A 19098-nucleotide genomic window follows, 5' to 3' on the forward strand; every position below is an offset into this window, starting at 1 on the left:
AGTAAATAAAATAATACGGCGACAATTTGGTAAAAAAGCTAACCCCAAGCGATAATTTGGTAAATAAAATAATTTCGGTGACAATTTGGTAAAAAAGCTAACCTCGCGACAATTTGGTAAAAAAATCATCTCAGGCGACAATTAACCCAAAATATACAAAAAAAATTCCGACAAACTACTCATAAGTGTTTAATTTAGTTCATTTTTCATGGTTTTCTTACCTAAATCTCCAACCACTTTTTCGGAATTAACAATTTGAAGAAAAATTATTGTTTAAATATTAATTTTCACGTAATTTTCCTACTCTATATTATCCATTTTCTTAAAAAATGAGGTTGAAAAGGAGATGACATATTAATAAAATTTTTAAATGACAAAAATAATTTAAAAAAATATAATAATGTATTGAATTAGGAAATTTGAATATTTTGTCGGAAAAAAAAGTAGATATTTTGGTCTAAATATCGCCTGAGAATAATATCTTTTTACCAAATTGTCACTTGGAGTTAACTTTTTTTTTACCATATTATCGTCGGAGATATTTTTTTTACCAAATTGTCACTAGGGTCTTTTTTATTTACCAATCTGGTCAATTGGCCGTAATATAGAAGATGTTTTTTTAAAAAAGTTTATTTTAAATAGAAGGTGTCACAACTCACGACAGACATGCTATTATACTTCGTAATATGGTATAAGGCCTATTATTGTCTTTTTACGGAAAAAAGTAGAGGTACACATAGGGCATGTTCTGTCAGCTTAATTTCAATTCAGTTCAATTCATTTCAATTCATCTCCAATCAGTTTCTAATTTCTTTCTCTCATAAACAATCCAGTTCAGTTCAGTTCAGTAAATCAAAACAGACCTGTAGTGTACAATATTCTTTTTTTTTTTTGAAACAACGCTGCGAATTATCATTAAAGGAGATCGATTTCCGTCAAAGTTGTCAAGCTTTGGGGGAAAGACCAAGAGAAACACATTCATTACATCCTCTAGTTTCCCATCGTGCAACACTATGGGCTAGAGTATTACCCGCACGTTTAACATGAGAAAAACAAAACGAACTAAAACAAGACGCTAAGCTATTAATATCATCATATAACAGGAAGATAGGAGAGAAGCCCTTTGCCTTCGATTTTACAGCATTCACCACACCTGCTGCATCAGACTCAAGGTGCACGTTGATAAAGCCCAACCTCCTCGCCACTTGCAACCCATATCTGCAGGCTGCTGCCTCAGCAGCATCCACATCCCAGCCAGCCCCAACTTCACGAATAGCAGCAGCTAGGATAGTACCCTGCTCACTCCTAATAACCACGCCCAGCCCTGTCCTCTGTATGAATTGTGTTTCCGTTTTTTTTTTTTTTAATCATTGTTGGTGCAATTCAGATATTGCTTTGGAGATACTTAACAGGGATGAGCAACTAGCTATTGACAAGAATGGACAGGGAGAGACACCATTGCATGTCTTGGCACGGAAGAATAAAAAAAAGAGTACAAGTCATTTCAATTGTTGGAGACAATTATGTAATATGTGTAAGTTTTCGACCAACTTATGTTTAATTCATTCTTATCGATGCAATATTAGTCATGGTTAAATGCTTGAATGTTCTATGAAGATGATCGAGTATTGCCCCTAGATCAAAACTACTAGAACCTCGATTTCTGACTCGGTCTCTAGCCCCGACCTATGTGATCAACCCGTTGTATTGGCTGTGGACCATATGGTTAACTGGTTAAGTTGAATAGCGTTATAACTCCATTTTAGTATTGGACCTCTATGGCCCAATTTTAGTCCAAACCCAATTTATGCCAGGCAGGCCCAAGTCAGGCCCATTCCTTTATGCAAAAAGTGACCAACCTTTTTGAATTAAATCAATCAAGGTTTTAGATAATCTATCCATAAGAACATTTAAATTGTACACTGTATTAATATAACTAATATCATTAGTATGCTTAAACAATTTGTTTCAGTTACCAACTTATGGAGGGAGCAACAAGAAGATCAAGCTAAACTTGAACTGGTTGAGCGCCTTTGGAAAATAGTAATACAACAACCTCATGAGAAAATATCCGAGATTCTATCTCACCCTCAGCCGCGACTGCTCTTCGTGGCTATAGAGTTAGGAAACTACGAGTTTGTGACCACACTAATTCGCCATTACCCGGACCTAATATGGGAATTAGATGAAGAAAATCGAACCATATTTCATGCTGCCATTCAATGCCGCCAAGAGAAAATCTTTAGTCATATTCGTCAAATAGGTAGTATCAACCATTCACTTGCAGCTTACAAGAATCCTAATAATGGGAATAATATTCTTCATCTAGCAGCCAATTTGCCTTGCACTGATAGACTCAACGTTGTTTCTGGGGCAGCCCTTCAAATGCAACGCGAACTTTTATGGTTTCAGGTGATTGTTTTTCTCTAATTCTCTTCTCGATTTTGCTATTTAGTCACAAACAATGTTACTTTTAATGTCTATCCATTTTTTTAACCTTGTGTATCCAATATAAACCCTTTTAATCTTAGATAGTATGTAGATCGACGTAATTTTGTCATGAGTTAAGTTTAATAAAAGAAATATAAAAGCAATGGAGAGAAGATTGGTCTAGCTAAGAAATTAAAATTTGATTTAGGGATGGATGAAGTATTTTAAAAGCTACGTACTCTGTAATCAAACTTAACTAATTGCTTAAACATGATTTATTACTCTAGGCCGTTGAAAATATTGTACAACGAGAATATGCGGATGCAAAAAACAATCCACCAAGCTTAAACAAAGGAAGATCTGAATGCAAAGAAACACCTCGAACATTGTTCACTAGAGAGCATAGATTGCTAAGGAAAGAAGGGGAGAAATGGATGCGAGACACAGCAACATCATGTATGGTTGTAGCAACTCTAGTCACAGCAGTCGTCTTCCAAGCAATCTTTCAACCACCTTCACCTAGTAATAATAACCAAAATAAAAAGTTATTTTGGCTGTTTGTAGCATCGGATGCATTTTCTTTATTGGCTTCAACTGGCTCGATCTTGACATTCCTTTCCATCTTGACATCAAGGTACGCCGAGGAGGATTTTCTAGTATCGTTGCCTCTCAAGTTAATAGTTGGGTTGGCGTTACTTTTCTTCTCTATAATGACAATGTTGTTAGCCTTTACCGTGGCTATTGTCATCATCTACCCACATCGAATGTTATGGATAACTATCGCTATCCTAGCATGGATCATTGGTAGCTCCTATATTTTGCAACATCTTCCATTGTTGATTGATGTTTATTGTTCAACATTTGGATCTAATTATATTTTCCGACCTCAACAAGAGCTCTTTCGAGATTCATGAAGAAGCAAATGTTTCTACTTTGAGACCTTTACATACTACATATGTACCTCATAGTTAATTACTAATGTAGTAATGTATGCTTGGTTATAATTTTCAATGTTCACCGACTTTATGCATCTTTTTCATACTCCATCCGTCATAATGTAGCAACATGGTCAAGCTTAAACTTTTCCCCAAAAAATTATAATGTATAACAAACTTGTCCATTGGTATGTGTACTAGTCAAAGTGTTATACTTATATATAGTATTTAATGATCAAAATTTGCATACTTAATTCCATAATCAGTAATACATATTTAAAAGATTTTGTTAGCAAGTAGGGTTGTTCAAAAATCGGTCCGGACCGAAAAAATGACCTGGACCAGATCGGACGACCGAATTAACCGGTCTGGTCACTGGGTCTAAATTTTTTTTTGGTCCGGTCCGGTCCAAAACCCCATAAAAACCGGTCTTGGACCGGTCCGATTTTTTCCTTTACTTTAAGCATAAAATCTTAGAGTTAAGATTATTCTTAATAACATTTGAAAACTTTAATTATATGAATTTTCTTTGTACTTAACATACAAAAAAAAAAGACGCTAAATTAAAGTTTTTTCTATATTTTTTTCGAGTTTTCCATAATATTATTAAAAATTTAGCATTTTTTTTTATAAAATTATAAAATCGGTCCAAAGCGGTCATGTCCGGGTTTTGGACGGATTTTTTTCGGTCCGGTCCGGGTTCGGTCCTAGCTTAATCGATCCGGTTTTCGGTTCTTGAAATTAAAATTTCCGGTCTTGGACCAATGAACAGCCCTATTAGCAAGTTATCACATGGTCTAGGTTTCATTGACTTCATACTAGATTTAAATTTGCTCAATTATAAACAACAATGGTTTAACTATATGTCTATTGTTTTAGATGAATTATAGATATATTAAGGCAAAAGCTAATAATGAACTATAAGATAACTAAAAGTAGAAATATTAATTGAATTAAACATTAATTACATCGATCAATACGTGATTTTGATATACATTTCCAAATGAATAACATTATAAGAAATATTTGAAATTTTTGTTTAACACCACAAGGGCAAGGACATAAGACTATAAGAGAAAAAATTCTATTTATATAATAACTTGGGCCTCAACTAAACCCAAAAACTATTTTAATGTTAAAAGAAAATGTTACAGAGTGCAGTTAAAGAAATAATCCGTAAATTGTGAGGTTAACTTTGAAACTTTTTTTTAGGAAGCCCACCTGGTTCACTGGAAGCTTAGGTCCGACTAAATTCATATTCGATCTGTTTCTCACATCTAGCTTATGGTGAATGAGTCTCCCAACAAGAGTTTCTGCAAACGGTGAGGCTCCAACCCAAAACCTTCCTTAAACGGCATTAAGTTGCTTACCACTTGAGTCAACCCTTGTTAGTTGATGTTAAGTTTGCATTGAGTTGGAGAAAAGTCCATGTTAGTTTACATTTGTGTTCATACATAACCCTACTCCTTATCTTTGTTTAATTTTTCCGATTTCTAGGACACTTCGCTCAATCTTTTTGAAATATTATTGGTCCAAAAGGCAAAAAGGATATCTGAATACTCGTATTATAAGTAGGCGGCTCCCAAGTGAACTTTACAAGAAATGAGAAGGAACCTTCATTTAGCAATGTAGAATTCCTTGGAGTAATTTATAAATTATAATTTAATTTATTGCTTAGGCATTTATTTTTAATATTCTTCTATGATAAACGGACTATAAATCTATAACCACAACATTCTTTTTTTTTTTTTCTTTTTTGTTGGGTGTTTAATGAGCCAGAACATTCATTTATTTTCAGATAATGTTTTTTTTTTTTTTTCAAACAATAAACGCCACTAGAAGATGATGAATCATGTTAGGTAAGTCAACCCGCCAAGACTTCACCATGGCTTGAAGGATTAGAGAGTACACTAAACTTGAGGTACGTAAATAATTAGCTTGTCCTTTTAATCCTAAAATTTGCTTGTTAATCATAATCATCGGATGAAATTTAAATGACTTCTAGTTTCTATAGAAATTTGCTTACATAATTATTACTTTTTTTTTTTTTTTTTTTTTTTTTGAGGAATACATAATTATTACTTTAGAAATAGATGGAATGAATTATAGATGGAATCAAAGTTAATTCATTCCATGAATATGTTTGGTAAGTCGGTTATTAGAAAAGGAGAGAATGTTTGATTTAGAAACGTTTGGCTTCTAGTAAGAGATTCGAAGTTTTGTTTCTTCTGGGTATATCCTTGATCTGTAACCCTGAACAGAAAAATACCACCTACTCTGATCAAATTTGCAATTAATCTAAGAACGAAGGATTTATTTATGGTCTTTTATTGCATCCATTTATGTTAATTAACCTACTTATTATTATCAATGTGATCGAAATCAACAGGATGATTAAGAAAGAGTGAAGACTAAATAAACAATAATGGCAGAGTCAACTGTTGCATCAGCTGTGCAGTGGATTGGCTCATTATTGATCCAAGAGGCAAACATATTATGTGATGTGGCGGATCATGTACGGGGCCTCCAACAAGAGCTTGAGTTAATGCAACAATACTTAAAAGATGCTGATGCGAAGCAAGAAAAGAGAGAAATCGGAATTCTGGTAGGCAGAGTCAGAGAGCTTGCTTATGATGCCGAGGATGTGATTGATATGTATATCCTTAACATTGAAGCTAAGGTAGAAGAGAGTTATGGGAGTTGGATCACCAAACTCGCTTGCTTCATGTGTAACGCCCCTGATATCTATGAAGTTGGGAAGAAGATAAAGCAGAAACAAGCCCAAGTGAAGGAATTTACTGGAATGCTGAATCGGAATGAGCTGAGGAGAATTCCTGAGATACTGGAAAGTTTCAGATTACCGCGATCTTGTTATAAGACACCACAAAGAAGAAGCTACCACTATGAAGACAACTTTGAGTGTGTTGTTGGTTTGGAGAATGACATTCAAAAGTTGTTACTAGAAGTGTTTATGGGAGAGGGGAACACTCACACAAACTTCCTTTCTATTGTGGGAATGGGTGGTTCGGGGAAAACCACCTTGGCTAGGAAGCTTTACAATCATCCTTATGTGAAAAAGTATTACACCAATTCAATGGCATGGGTGTCTATATCCCAAGAGTGGGATACCTCATATGTACTATCACAAATATTGAGGAAGGTCGGCGGTCCTAGTGAGACTATAGACCTCCATGCCAACATGAATAATGTACAAGTTCTAATAGATGAGCTTCGAAAAATTTTGGAAGAGAGGTCATATTTGGTTGTTTTGGATGATGTGTGGAGTAAAGAGGCTCTTGAACAGATACTCCCTGCCCTAGTGCAAGGGAGTGCACAAAGAGGAAGTAAGATTATCATCACAACTCGAAACCAGAGTATTATTCCGTCCAAGCAGCCTCAGGAGCACAAAATCCACAAACAACAACCTCTTTGTGAGGAAGACGGTTGGGAGTTGCTTAGTAAGCTTACTCTTGGTCATCGTACGAATTGTAGTACGGAAAGTTTTGAGAGGTTAGGTAAAGAAATGTTGTGGGCTTCCCTTGGCGATAGTAGCTTTAGCTGGGATTTTGAACACAAGAGAAAGCATTGGAGAATGGCAGCAAGTGAGTGATACTGTACGGTCAAGAGTTATGGAAGGTACCGAAGCAGACACGTGTGCAAGTGTACATGATTTGTTGGCTTTGAGCTATGAGGATTTACCTTATAGTTTGAAGCCTTGTTTTCTTTATCTTGGTGTATTTCCAGAAGGTGCCCAAATTCCAGCTGGGATGTTGACTCGGATGTGGATAGCTGAAGGTCTTGTTGCAGCAAAAGGTGAGATGTCTGTAGAAGATGTCGCAATACAATATTTAGAGGAGTTGAGCCAACGATTCATGATTCAAGTGGTGCAAACCAACTTTAAGGGAGTCATAAAGGCATTTCACTTACATGAATTGTTGCGTTATCTTTGTCTGAAAAAAGCCAAGGAAGAGAGCTTTCTTCAAGTCTATACTGGCACTAGTGATTGCGAACAAACAGTCAATAATGCGTCTGCCTTAGCAATCCAACCGCGTAGGGCTGCTCTCCATTCCAGGTACCTCAGCATGAATATTCATACACGTACAAAACAGAGTGAATAATTGTTTATATGCTCTCATGGTTAAAATTAATGTGCATATCAAATTGAATATTTTTTATTTTGTTTTGGTTTTTGTTTTTGTTTTTGTTTCTGGCTACTTGTTCAGCACGGCCTTCCCAACAAAAATCTCATATCTGAGGTCACTTGTACTGTTGAAAAGATCTAATAAATTGCATAATAACTATGTTTCCAAGACCTTAGACTTGAGGATTGTGCAACAGAATTTTAAGCTGTTAAGATTGTTGAATTTGTGGGGCATTAAGACTGATTCTGGGACCTTACCTACACAAATTGGGAGCTTCATTCACTTGAGATACCTTGGAATTCGTGCATCGAATGTCACAAAGCTTCCCACCTCCATAGGAAAATTGAGGAACTTGCTGACATTAGACTACAGGAACATTGTCTCTGATAACTCTGTACCAGTAATAATCCCCAATATGTTTGGTAAGTTTGTGCTACTTCGGCATCTTTATTTGCCTGTTGAATATCCTTGGAAGCCAAAGGAGTTGCAGTTGAGCTGTATGCCAAACCTACAAATTTTGTGGGGTGTTAGGTGTAGTGGAGTCGGGGATTGGTTTTCAAGAGAGGTGCCAAAACTGAGCACAAATTTGAAGAAACTAAAGGTGGTTGTGACAACGGAAAAGGACTTGAAGGTTGCCTTAAATTGCCCAAGCCTAACATCTGATCGGTTACATACATTTCATTGTGAGTGGAGTGATGGTGTAGCCTTACACCTTGTAAACCCGATCTTCACTCATAACCAACATCTGAATAAATTAGTATTGGTTGGGAAACTACTAGTAAAAAGTCTATCATTCATATTGTCATCTAACCTTGTTGTTCTAGAATTGAAGGACAACATATTAGAGGAGGAGGATCCTATGGTGTCTATTGGGGCATTGGCTCATCTGAAGCTCCTTAAACTGTCTAATTCGTTTTTAGGGACTGCACTTACCTGCATACAAGGCTCGTTTCCCGTGCTTGAAGAGCTTTACCTGGCAAGTCTCCCAAAATTGAATACATGGGAAATTCATACAGGGGCATTGATATGTCTTAAGAAGTTAGTGATCATCAAGTGTGAAGGGCTACACAGGTTTCCGCTTGGCTTGCCTTTTGTTGCCAACCTCGAGCAGCTCGAGTGTTTCGGAGTCCCCCAAGAATTTGTCCAAAAAGCAGAGGAATCAGGGTGGTCAAGAGAAAGTATTAGATTGCCTCATAACTTCGAAGCCATCATTGAACAGTCTGATACCCCCGTTCACTTTTCTTCCATCACCAAGTTATATGACCAGCTCACTACTGGGATTTTTTTGAACAATAAAACACAGGCAAGTTAATTTGTCATATCATCTTACTTTATTTTTTTTCTGTGTTGTTGACTTTTAAACTAATGGATCATCTTGTAAATTTTTTATGAAATGCAGAAATTTTGGGTTGTGAAACGGAGGGAATGCTACTACAATTGTTTCATGTTGTATGCCACACACCTCTCTTTGGCTGAGTGTCACCCATTTAAGGATATTCCTTTGGACAATTGCTGGGAATGGAGCGAAATTGAAGAAAGGTAACAAATTTAAGCTGTAAAATGATTGTTAAAAAAAAAAAAAAAAAAAAAAAAAAAAAAAAAAAAAGATAGAACTAGTGCTATACATCAATTTTTGTTGCTTATTACTGTACAAGATATTGTGAATGCCTTAAACCTTGTTGCTTGTTCTCTATCTTTGCCTAATTTTGGCAAAACTAAAATTGTACTTACAATTAAAAGTTATTTAACCGATTCACTTTTGTATTATTTGTTCTTACTGATCTTCACAAATTAAATTAATTAATGTTAATAATTAATCTTAAAACTTGTTTGCTGCAGTGAGGGTGCATTAATAACGGTTGGCAAACTTAAACCACCTCCTTTTGGTACTAAGTTATTCTTTGTAACTGGATACTTCAACGCGGAAAATCTCTCTCCAGAAATAACGTATGAAATTGCCTATGTGATCAGAATACCACAATCAGCATCTCAAAGGTGTATGATTGGTGCTCGGTCTTATTTGGCATGTAGATACTTGACATCTCATGCGCAAGATCAGGGGTTGCAAGATAAGCCAAAAGACGAATGGATACGACTTCCAATAGGAGAATTCAAGACATGTCGCGAACATTTCGATCAGACTCTTATCTTTAGGTTGTCGGGTATTGAGCCTGGATTTGAAATTCGAGGTGTTATCATCGAGCCCAAAGCTTTGATTGATTAACCAACGATGGCACGGTCCTGCCTATTTTGTACTGCATAGAAGTGTGGCTAACTTGATTTTGTCCTCGAACAAACTTAAAAACACCCGAGTACTAGCCTACACTAAAAGAGAGTATGGTAATGACAACATTCACTGACATCACTGCAACGATTTTCTTTATTTTTAAACTCGACTTGTTTTTATTTTGGTACTACTTTTTACCATAGCTTGTCTATTTATAATGTGCATCATTAAATTTATATTCTTTGTCCACAAGCTTTGATACTTTGCTACATGACCCATGCAAGTACGACTTATATAAACAATTATCAACACTTAATTAAAAGGTCACAAACTTACATAGATATGCTTTGACCTCAAACGGATTGGAATGCCTCCTGAAATAAATTATTATTCATAGGAGAAAATAACACGAGTTCTTTATTAAGATAAACTATCATGGAGTAGAAGGTAGAGTGATGAGTATAGAATCGGGTGGATGAATGATCGGAAATACCCTCTTCTTTGTCCACACATGTGATAAATCACAACCGCGCCAACTCATGACTTCCTTTAGAGTTCCTCTCCTAACGTTATACCTAACCAATCCATCACCATAGGTCATCAACAAAGTATTAGGATCAAATGGATGGAAAGCCAACACTTCATTGTTCTTAAACTTTTCAACTTCAAAACCAAACCACATCATATTATGTTCTAATTTCCAATTTATATGGCCTAATCCATTATCCTCGAGCTCCCATACGTTAAGGATATTATTAAAAGGAGCACAATCTTCCATTTGGCACAGCCAAATCCGGCCATCAAACTCCCCTAGACAACGAGTCACTTTCGCCAAGCTTTGTGAAGGCGGCACTTCAATGAAGGTACATGTTTCGTTACACAAATCATAGACTAGAACATTCCTTTCTACCACCCAATGTAGCTTATGATTTACGGCGATTGCACTCGTACTAAAACACCCTCCATCATTTAACAGCTTCCTTTTCGGGGATAAAAACCAAGTCTTCTTCCACTCCCCCGTCTCAGAAGAAAAAACCTCGATACAAAAATATTCAGTTTCATGCATCCAACTAATACTACTCCAACACGACCACACACGCACCATTTTATAACTCAAAAACGAAGCAATACTATTACTATTCGCGACAACAAGCCCATAAGCAACCGGCTTTTGTATAGTTAAGACCGGAGGTACTTGTATGTACCGCCTCATGATAGGATCCACAATGTAGTAGACGGTTTCACTTATAATTCCAATAGGATTCGAAATAGGAGGTTCGCAACACACTAAGAGATTTTTGTAAGACATGACTATGTGCACGCCCAGGGTTAGTATGGTTGTAACAAGGAAGAAAAGATAGGGATAAACCAAGGGTTTTGAAACCGGAGTGTTCGGTGAAAGCATAGAACACGAACCCATCTCGATTGACTTGATACTTATCATAATAATCTAGTTGAAAGATGAAGGTAAAAGGGGAGCATATACTATAATGAGAGTTTGAAATTAAATTGTACCATTTTTTGCAAACACATTTGCATTGGACTGCCCATATCCATGGGATCCTTTCTAGGATTTCTAGTAGCACGTTGTCATCGAGATTGTCCATACGAGTATTATTATTGTCGTTGTTATTGTCGTCGTCGTCATCATCTTGTTGGGATTGTCCCCTTTTCTTGGTCATGGTTAATTGTTAAGTACACATATTTTTCTATGAAATTAGACTTGCTCAACTTTGGTGACGGCTACAAGAATCAAGGGTTTAAAGATATGTGAATTGGAGATATGGAATTATCATTCTAATAAAATCAAGGGTTTGAAGATATGTAAAATACGAAAGTATAAAAAGTTTGGGCCTACTGACCAATTGTTAAGACTTTAGTTCTTTTCTTTTCTTTTATGACCTTAGCTCATCTTATTTGTGAATATTGTGATTATTATTTTATTTGATCTGATTACCTTGATTTTAATTTTTTCTAATCCAATCTGATGTGAACTTTTTTTAATAGAGTGCCTAATTTATTTTTTTAAGTAAAATCTATTCATTAATAAAAATCTAAAATAGAAAAGCTACAATATCTTACAATGTGGCACATATTTTATAGAGTACCTTTTTTTAAAAAAAATATTTGTCAAGATACACATTTGGTTTAAATAACCTTTTCCAAGTAATCCTTTAAATTTCTCTAAAATTAATGATTTTCATAACAGAAAACCCCACTAGTATAACAGGAAAGCTGCTGGGGGTGGGGGTTTTATTAGAGATGAGACAGGAAAGCTGCGCTATGCATAGTTGCATACTCCTTGAAATTGGGTAGCTGTTGTGCTTTCAAGGCTGAAGTCCTTGCAGTGGAGTACGGGCTGGATCGGAGTTAGCAAAAAGAATGGGTATCAAGAAGCTTCTAGTCCAATTAGATAATCAAGCGGTCACTCAAATCCTAAATAATTCGACTGATTATCAAGGGGAATGTCTGCATAATATTTGGTACTGTAGAAGCCTAATTGAGAAGCCGGATTGGGAAGTTGAAGTGAACCACATTTATCGCGAGACCAATCAAGCTGCAGATTGGTTAGCTAATCAAGGAGTTAATCAGAACAACAAATTCGAGTTGATTCAAGTCCCCCTCTAGCTTTAAGTTGTATTTTGCATAATGATGTGGTTGGCGTGGCTATACCACGGTTTGTACCACCCTAGTTTTATTTTTTGTATGTAGTTTCTTTTCCTAACCCCTCTATGCATCAAAAAATAAAAAAATAAAAAAAAAATAACACAATCGTACCACATTTACCTTGTACGAATCAAACAAGATTAGCTTTCATATCACCTTTATTTGTAATTAATTCTGTTAAAACATAAAATATATAAAATTTTATAACAAAGTAGCTAGGCTCTAACCATGTTGATTAGGCGAAAGCATTGTTAAGCTACCACCAAAGGATTCACCAGTGGGTATATTGCTCCCCATTCATCCACCACCACTTTGAAAGTACCACTTTTGAGATTATATTGAACAATTGTGTTTGCAGTCTCCAAGTATACAACATCACAATCATAGGGATGAAACATAACCTTGAAAATTTTTCCCAAACTCTTCTTCAATGGCCATAAATCAGGGTGACTCGTAGTCGTAGTGATCACTTCCATGCACACAACAGTCCAAATGTTCTTGTTATATTCAGTGAGTTCCCATACATTCAATGTGGCGAAGGAAGGTCCAAACTTAGTAATATACGCAAATTCCGCCACCCTAAGTCTTTCCTGGCATACTCCTAGGGTGCATAAAGAAGGTGGGAATGGCAACTCGATCAGGCGATACCTTGAAATATCATTGCTATATGGATCAATCACTAGAATACTGTCATATAATAGCCAATGCAGCTTGTTTTTCACAGTTACGGAATTGTAGGAATGAAAAGAAGTAAGGCGAAGATCAAAGTTTAGGGGTATGCGATATGTGCTCCATTTACCACTCTCAAAAGAAAACACTTGCAAAATATCATTGGAAAAATTAGATCTTGATATGATGCGAACAAATTTAAAACCTGCTTCACCCTTAACACTACTAATACCCTCTAAATTTCCAGTACATCCAATTTCTTTTAGATTACCTTCATCATTATTGTAGTCAATAGGTATTTCAATTGGGACATATTTAATAGTAATTGGATTGCAGAAGTAGTAATAATAAATTTCCTTGTTTAGACGAAAATATTGAGTATGATTACAGTAAATCAAGAGATGAACCAACTACATTGAGCTTGTATTTATGGCCACAAAAAGGGTGAAAATCGAGGTCGAATGGGGGGTTTTGGGATTGGAAAAACGGGTGCTCAGATATCAGGGAGGTTTTATGATAGTTTACGACGTAAAGGGTGAAAGGGAAGAACTTCAAAGAAATAAGGTCAAGGAAAATGGGTTGATATATAATGTTGTTCCATCGCTTCGAAACACTTCGACATTGAACCAAAAGTTTCCATGAGTCTATTTTTGACAAGATTAAGAGCAATATATCATCACCTAGTTCGTCTATTCGAGAAACAACATTGTTTTCGTTATCATTGTTGTTGTCGTTGTTATGTCTCGTGTGATTTTTATGATGTTTGATGATTTTTTGAGTGTGTTTTTGTCGGAGTTTTTCACAGAGAGATTTGGACAGAGAAGGAGATAATTGTTTAGGATTGTCAAGAACAAGATTCAGAGCATTCATGATGTTATTCTTGTTGTGTTGATCTAGAGAACTTTATATGAAGGTGTGTTCGACATTGATGATCTGATGTTGTAGTTGTAATATTTATTTACATACCCTAAGCTAGACTATAAACATACTTCATATAGGATTCTATTTGTATATATATGTTATTTTAACTGAAAAAGATAACAATCTGATATAGAATTAAAAAATTTAATTGCTAAAATAAGCAACAACTAACTAATAAAATTTGAGAATTTAAATTATTTTTTATTAAAAAAATATTACTTTTAATTGAAGGATTTTATCTAAAAATCTTACAACTCAGAATAATGGAATAATAATATCACAAATTTAAAATTATGTCCAAAAAATCTGTATATCTTTTACAAATATTGATCAAAATTATTTCAAGGGTATAATTAATTTCATAATTTTACTCCGTAATATTCAAGCATCACATTATTCAATGATGATGAACAGATAATTATTCCTAAAAATAAAAAAATAAAATTAAAATAAAATAAAAAAAGCTTCTAACCATTGAACAAAACAACTGCATTCAAGACAACTAAAATCATCATGAACAGCTCATTATCAAACAGAAATCACAACTCCGTTTAAAAAAAAAAAAAAAAAAACACACACACACACACAAACACAGAAATCACAAGCTCTAAATTACTGTTTCACTTGGGCGTGAACTGATGACGGCCAGCAGGGATGAACCAGAGGAAAAACTGTGAGAGTTCGGATAACAAAAGTCGGATCACCGAGACACTTGCTAACTACATCCAATGTTCCCTTCCTCATATTGCATTTCATTATATGATTATGGCATCTCAAATACACAACATCCTCATCTTTTGGGTGCAAACTCAGGACAAGATTGGTCGAAAACTCGAGCATGTTAAACTGATAATCACTAATAAACACCATCTCCTTGAGGCAAATCCTGTACTGTAGGAGCCATTCCCCCTTATCATAGTCTTGTAGCTCCCAAACCTTAAGCATCCGGTTCGGATGCACCCCTTTTATTGTGGAAATCCTGAGTTTCTCCCTGCAGGTTCCCAGACAAACGTGTGCCATCTCATACTTTAACTCAAAGGGGGGATCGATTAGCCTACATTGGCCATTGATGCCACTAAAAGGATCTAGCACAATCACGGTTTCTCCATCATTACCGTTAATTATCCAATGTAAGGAATTGTTAAGAGTAACTGCGCTTGTCCTAAACTGCCAGAATCGGCATATGCTCTGTGGGCAGGACAGCAAGGACTCGCTCCACTCCCCTGTTTCTGAAGAAAATATCTCAGCAATGAGATGACTACTATGGGAGCCTAGCTTAAGGATCCGAACCACCATGTAATTGAAAATTGGAAGATTATCGCCATAAGTTACCAAACCAATGGCCATATCATCTTCTACATGGCGGCCAGGGATTGGTGGGAGAGCCCGCCATTGCTTTGTTAGAAGATTGCAAACATAGTACTTGCTTTGATGAGAAAACAGTTTGTTGTCATGACACACCATAAGGTCTCCATGTGATGCAACTATGCGGATAGGCCATTGATTTGGGTGTTGGAAGCAGGGAAGAAAGTCTAGGAAGAGCTCTTGGGATTTAAGAATGGGATGCTCGGAAACTGCATGGAGTTTCCTAGAAGCTGTCTCGGCAAAATGGTGATGCCAGTAATAAAACTGGTGCACCAATGTGAAGGGTGAAGAATGGTTAAGGCTTTGGTGGTGGACAAAGCTACGAGTGAAGAACGGATCAGAGATGAGAGAAAGCCAGCGTTTGCAGACAGTTTTGGATCGGACAGCAAATTGGCAAGGCAGTCTTGTAAGGATTTCAATGAGCAAGCTATCTGGGAGATTGTTGATTTGCATTGTGTTTATTGAATCTGTTTCGTTGAAAAATGCTAAAAAAAAAAAAAAAAAAAGATTTAGCTAAAATTAGAATGGCTAAGGCTTATATGTTGACATTTTCTTGATAGGATGCAATTTGAAGACGTGCTTTCAGATTGATGTAATATTCTATTACGTGGTTCCCTCAATCTTGAATTATGGAAGTATAAAACTAAATTAATGGAATCTACTTTCTTTCATGTATTATTGGGATAATTATGAGTTAGTGAGGATCCATGATTAAACTTGTGCCTAAGACAAATCTTCCTGCACTTACGCTCCGCTTTTAATAGATTAAGCCTAAATTCTGTTAGAATATAGCAGATTCTGCATGACTGCAGACTGCAAAACTCCCGGATTTGCAGAACATTCATCATATTATAGATGACTTGTAAAAATGGTTGACTAAGTAGAGCTCATTCGGCTGATTAAAGGTAAACCAAAAAAGGAATGGAGCTTGGTGGACTAAAAATGAATATATCTCTATATATTGTGGGGGAGGAGTTTCTGAGGAGAATGGAGAAACAGGAGGCTACGAAGACCATCTTATCTGGTTTAGCTGTGAGACTGAGCCAAATCAAATTTGGCACAAAGGCTACAAAAGCGATTCAGATACCATTACATATAACATAGAGCAAGTCAGGGTAATGTTTTTGAGCTCATTCACAACCCAAGTGAAATCATTTTTGAAATTTAATGCTATTTGTATAAAACTGTTTTAATTACTCTTATAGATTCTTAATCCATATATCGTATGAATTACCAAAGATAAATTCATACCTTCAGGTGATCTTAAACCAAAAAATAAAAAAATACTCGTAAATAGCAGCTAGAACTTGCATTAATTGTGAATTGTCAATGACATCCATCACGAGTTTATAGAATAGCTAGCACAAACTTTAACAGCTCAACTTGATTCCCAATATTCAAATTATTACACCAAATATAAGAGTAAAAACACTTAAGTGCTAAACAGAGCAGCACACATCCAAGATCTACATGAGATCTTACTCTGCAACAAAATTCAGATTTCAAAATTCTTTCGGCTGAGAGCTCATTAAAGTACTATGCAAATTCAAGACAGGGGAAGTGAAGGGATAAGCGATGGCCAACATGGATGCATAAGCAGAAAGACACCACATGTTCCTACAGAGAAACTCGAGTCTTGCAAGCACTCACTGACCACTTCCAGTGTTCTTTTTCCTACATCACACATCACTATCTGATTATTGAATCTCAAGTATAAAATCCCAAAGTCAACCGGATGGAAAGCCAGCGCCTCCATTGTCGAAAATCCAAACTTATGCAGACATACATTCTCAAAAAATGCCATCTCTTTAAGACTGATCTCGTATTCCAAGTCCCAGTTTCCGGTAACATAATCTAGGAGTTTCCAAACTACTAACAGACAATTTGACCACCCTCTAGAAATTTGGCAAACTCTGAGATAATCCTGACAGGATCCTAAGCAAATTCCTATGTCAGGATTCAACTCAGCTGGCAGCTCAATGACTCGGCATGATCCCTCAGCTAATTCAAATGGATCAACCACGACAATATTTGAGCTGTTCACCAACCAATGAAACTTGCTTTTGACAGTAATTGACTCAGGCCTGAACTGCCAAGTCCTCGTGAAACTCTGTGGAGAAGTTATTTGAAAGTTTCTCCACTCCCCCACCTCAGAGGAAAACACGTTCACCTCAAAGCAGTTACCATTACTAAAACACGAGTCTAGTTTAGGGACTTGGACCAGCTTGAAGCTATTTAGAGAAATGGATTTCTCACAAGTAATGAAGCCAATAGCAGTATCTGCTACTCTATGGTAGCCTGGGGAAGGTGGAAGGTTGAGCCACTGCTTGGTTAATGGATTGCAGATGTAGTATACACCTTGCAATAAAGACATTTTAAGGTGACAGCAAACTAAGAGGTCTTTGTAGCAGGCCACCACCCAAATGGGGTGTGATTCCCAAGGTCGGAAGCAAGGGAGGAAACTCAGGTGAAATCCTTGTGACTGAAATTTTTTGTGCTCCGAGACCATATGGAAGTTGTGATGAAGGTGATCGCTGAGACAGCGATGCCAGAAATGAAACTCATAGACAAGGGTGAAGGGTAATGCATGATGGTCATGATACCGGACAAAGCTCCGGAGAAAACAAGGATCAGAGAGGAGAGAAAACCAGTGTTTGCACACGGATTTTGCTCGAAGGACAGAGATGCTTGGAAGCCTTTGAAGAATCTCAACTAACAGGCTATCATTCAAGACATTGTTAATGCTGACAGAAGCACTAATTGTTGAGTTTGAAGTAGGAAGCTCGGCTACGCTTAATTCTCCCATTTAAAACTTATTGCTGTTAATTGCTGTGATTTAGTCCGCTTTTAACTGTGATTTATTAGATTTATTTTGATTGATTAAATTTTTCCATTTCAATAGGTATGGACGTGCTCACCTTCTTGTGGGGCTAACTTCTGCATGTACAATTATCGTACATGCTTGGCACGACCATATATTATTAGATTAAGTAATTAAATACTTCAAAATTGGCACAACAATATTCTCTATACATTACATAAACTATGGACTTATGCTACAAGTTTGACAAGATCTGTTCAACCAAAAAAAAAAAAAACATTCTTGACGAATCATTGACCTATTATAATAACCATTAAGCTTAGCCATATAGGAGTACGTGGCACCAAATTTAGCATTCAATCTACCACAAATTACTTATATTTTCTATAATAAATTCTGAAACATCTTGGTTCCAGATTACAGAATATTCTTCATATAGCACCCGAAGAAAAACAAAAGTATATAAGATTTTAAATGTTACAATACCTGGCAAATTTCACTTCCATAATTACAATTTTCTAAGGAAAAGAACACAAAAAATAAAAATATTGCACCACGAATAAAGAGGATGGGAATGTTGCAAGAGACGTGCATATAAATCTAGCAGGATTTCTCAGGAACAAAAAATGGATGCTCAGAGTTTGCATTCTAGTAAATTGCCTCCAAGATGAATGAAGGATTAGAAATTAAAAGGCACAACAATTTGCAATTATTACAGTGTCGTTGAACAAAGAGCCTCATGAAGATCACAAACTCACTCGTACGGAGTAGTATACACATAATGCAACTAGCATGGAGAGTTTCGCTATGGTGAGCACCCGAGTATATAGGACAGACTGGATAGTGAGCTTAGAAATACTGTGAAACGTACCTAATTTATTGTAATTGCTAGACATGCTGTCTCCTAGTATGGGAGTAAGG

At 36.1% G+C, this 19098-nt stretch overlaps 5 protein-coding genes and 1 pseudogene across 6 annotated transcripts; 2 read left to right on the forward strand and 4 right to left on the reverse strand.

Moving 5' to 3' along the window:
• The first annotated feature begins 1950 nt into the window (after positions 1–1950).
• LOC145565513 (uncharacterized) lies at positions 1951–3344 on the forward strand. The gene is made up of 2 exons (XM_081625489.1): positions 1951–2412; positions 2718–3344. The coding sequence occupies exons 1-2, from the start codon at positions 1951–1953 to the stop codon at positions 3342–3344; spliced, it is 1089 nt and encodes a 362-aa protein (XP_081481615.1).
• Positions 3345–4668: 1324 nt separating this feature from the next.
• LOC145564264 (putative disease resistance protein At1g50180) lies at positions 4669–9972 on the forward strand (annotated as a pseudogene). The gene is made up of 5 exons (XR_014094783.1): positions 4669–5286; positions 5755–7437; positions 7589–8810; positions 8907–9046; positions 9347–9972. The product of XR_014094783.1 is annotated as a putative disease resistance protein At1g50180 (transcript).
• Positions 9973–10167: 195 nt separating this feature from the next.
• LOC145565514 (uncharacterized) lies at positions 10168–11154 on the reverse strand. The gene has a single exon (XM_081625490.1). The coding sequence runs from the start codon at positions 11152–11154 to the stop codon at positions 10168–10170; it is 987 nt and encodes a 328-aa protein (XP_081481616.1).
• Positions 11155–12652: 1498 nt separating this feature from the next.
• Positions 12653–13940, reverse strand: LOC145565515 (uncharacterized). The gene is made up of 2 exons (XM_081625491.1): positions 13478–13940; positions 12653–13341 (listed from the first exon to the last, which is right to left on the reverse strand). Exons 1-2 carry the CDS (start codon positions 13938–13940, stop codon positions 12653–12655), a joined length of 1152 nt encoding a protein of 383 aa, XP_081481617.1.
• Positions 13941–14603: 663 nt separating this feature from the next.
• On the reverse strand, positions 14604–15809 carry LOC145565516 (putative F-box/kelch-repeat protein At1g15680). The gene has a single exon (XM_081625492.1). The coding sequence runs from the start codon at positions 15807–15809 to the stop codon at positions 14604–14606; it is 1206 nt and encodes a 401-aa protein (XP_081481618.1).
• Positions 15810–16902: 1093 nt separating this feature from the next.
• LOC145564265 (F-box protein At5g49610-like) lies at positions 16903–18162 on the reverse strand. Its single transcript, XM_081624590.1, has one exon. The coding sequence runs from the start codon at positions 18160–18162 to the stop codon at positions 16903–16905; it is 1260 nt and encodes a 419-aa protein (XP_081480716.1).
• Between the last annotated feature and the right edge of the window lie 936 nt (positions 18163–19098).

This window comes from Chenopodium album, chromosome 10, assembly GCF_948465745.1.
Source record: "Chenopodium album chromosome 10, dcCheAlbu1.1, whole genome shotgun sequence".
Lineage (NCBI taxonomy): Eukaryota > Viridiplantae > Streptophyta > Magnoliopsida > Caryophyllales > Amaranthaceae > Chenopodium > Chenopodium album.

What these genes read in the sequence shown, in the direction of transcription:
- LOC145565513 (XM_081625489.1), top strand. Translation starts at nt 1,951, where the DNA reads ATGCTTAAACAATTTGTTTCAGTTACCAACTTATGGAGGGAGCAACAA. An exon ending in GCGAACTTTTATGGTTTCAG is followed by an intron (nt 2,413 to 2,717) that starts GTGATTGTTTTT and finishes TTATTACTCTAG; the next exon opens with GCCGTTGAAAATATTGTACA.
- LOC145565514 (XM_081625490.1), bottom strand. Translation starts at nt 11,154, where the DNA reads ATGGGTTCGTGTTCTATGCTTTCACCGAACACTCCGGTTTCAAAACCC.
- LOC145565515 (XM_081625491.1), bottom strand. Translation starts at nt 13,940, where the DNA reads ATGAATGCTCTGAATCTTGTTCTTGACAATCCTAAACAATTATCTCCT. An exon ending in ATACAAGCTCAATGTAGTTG is followed by an intron (nt 13,342 to 13,477) that starts GTTCATCTCTTG and finishes ATAATGATGAAG; the next exon opens with GTAATCTAAAAGAAATTGGA.
- LOC145565516 (XM_081625492.1), bottom strand. Translation starts at nt 15,809, where the DNA reads ATGCAAATCAACAATCTCCCAGATAGCTTGCTCATTGAAATCCTTACA.
- LOC145564265 (XM_081624590.1), bottom strand. Translation starts at nt 18,162, where the DNA reads ATGGGAGAATTAAGCGTAGCCGAGCTTCCTACTTCAAACTCAACAATT.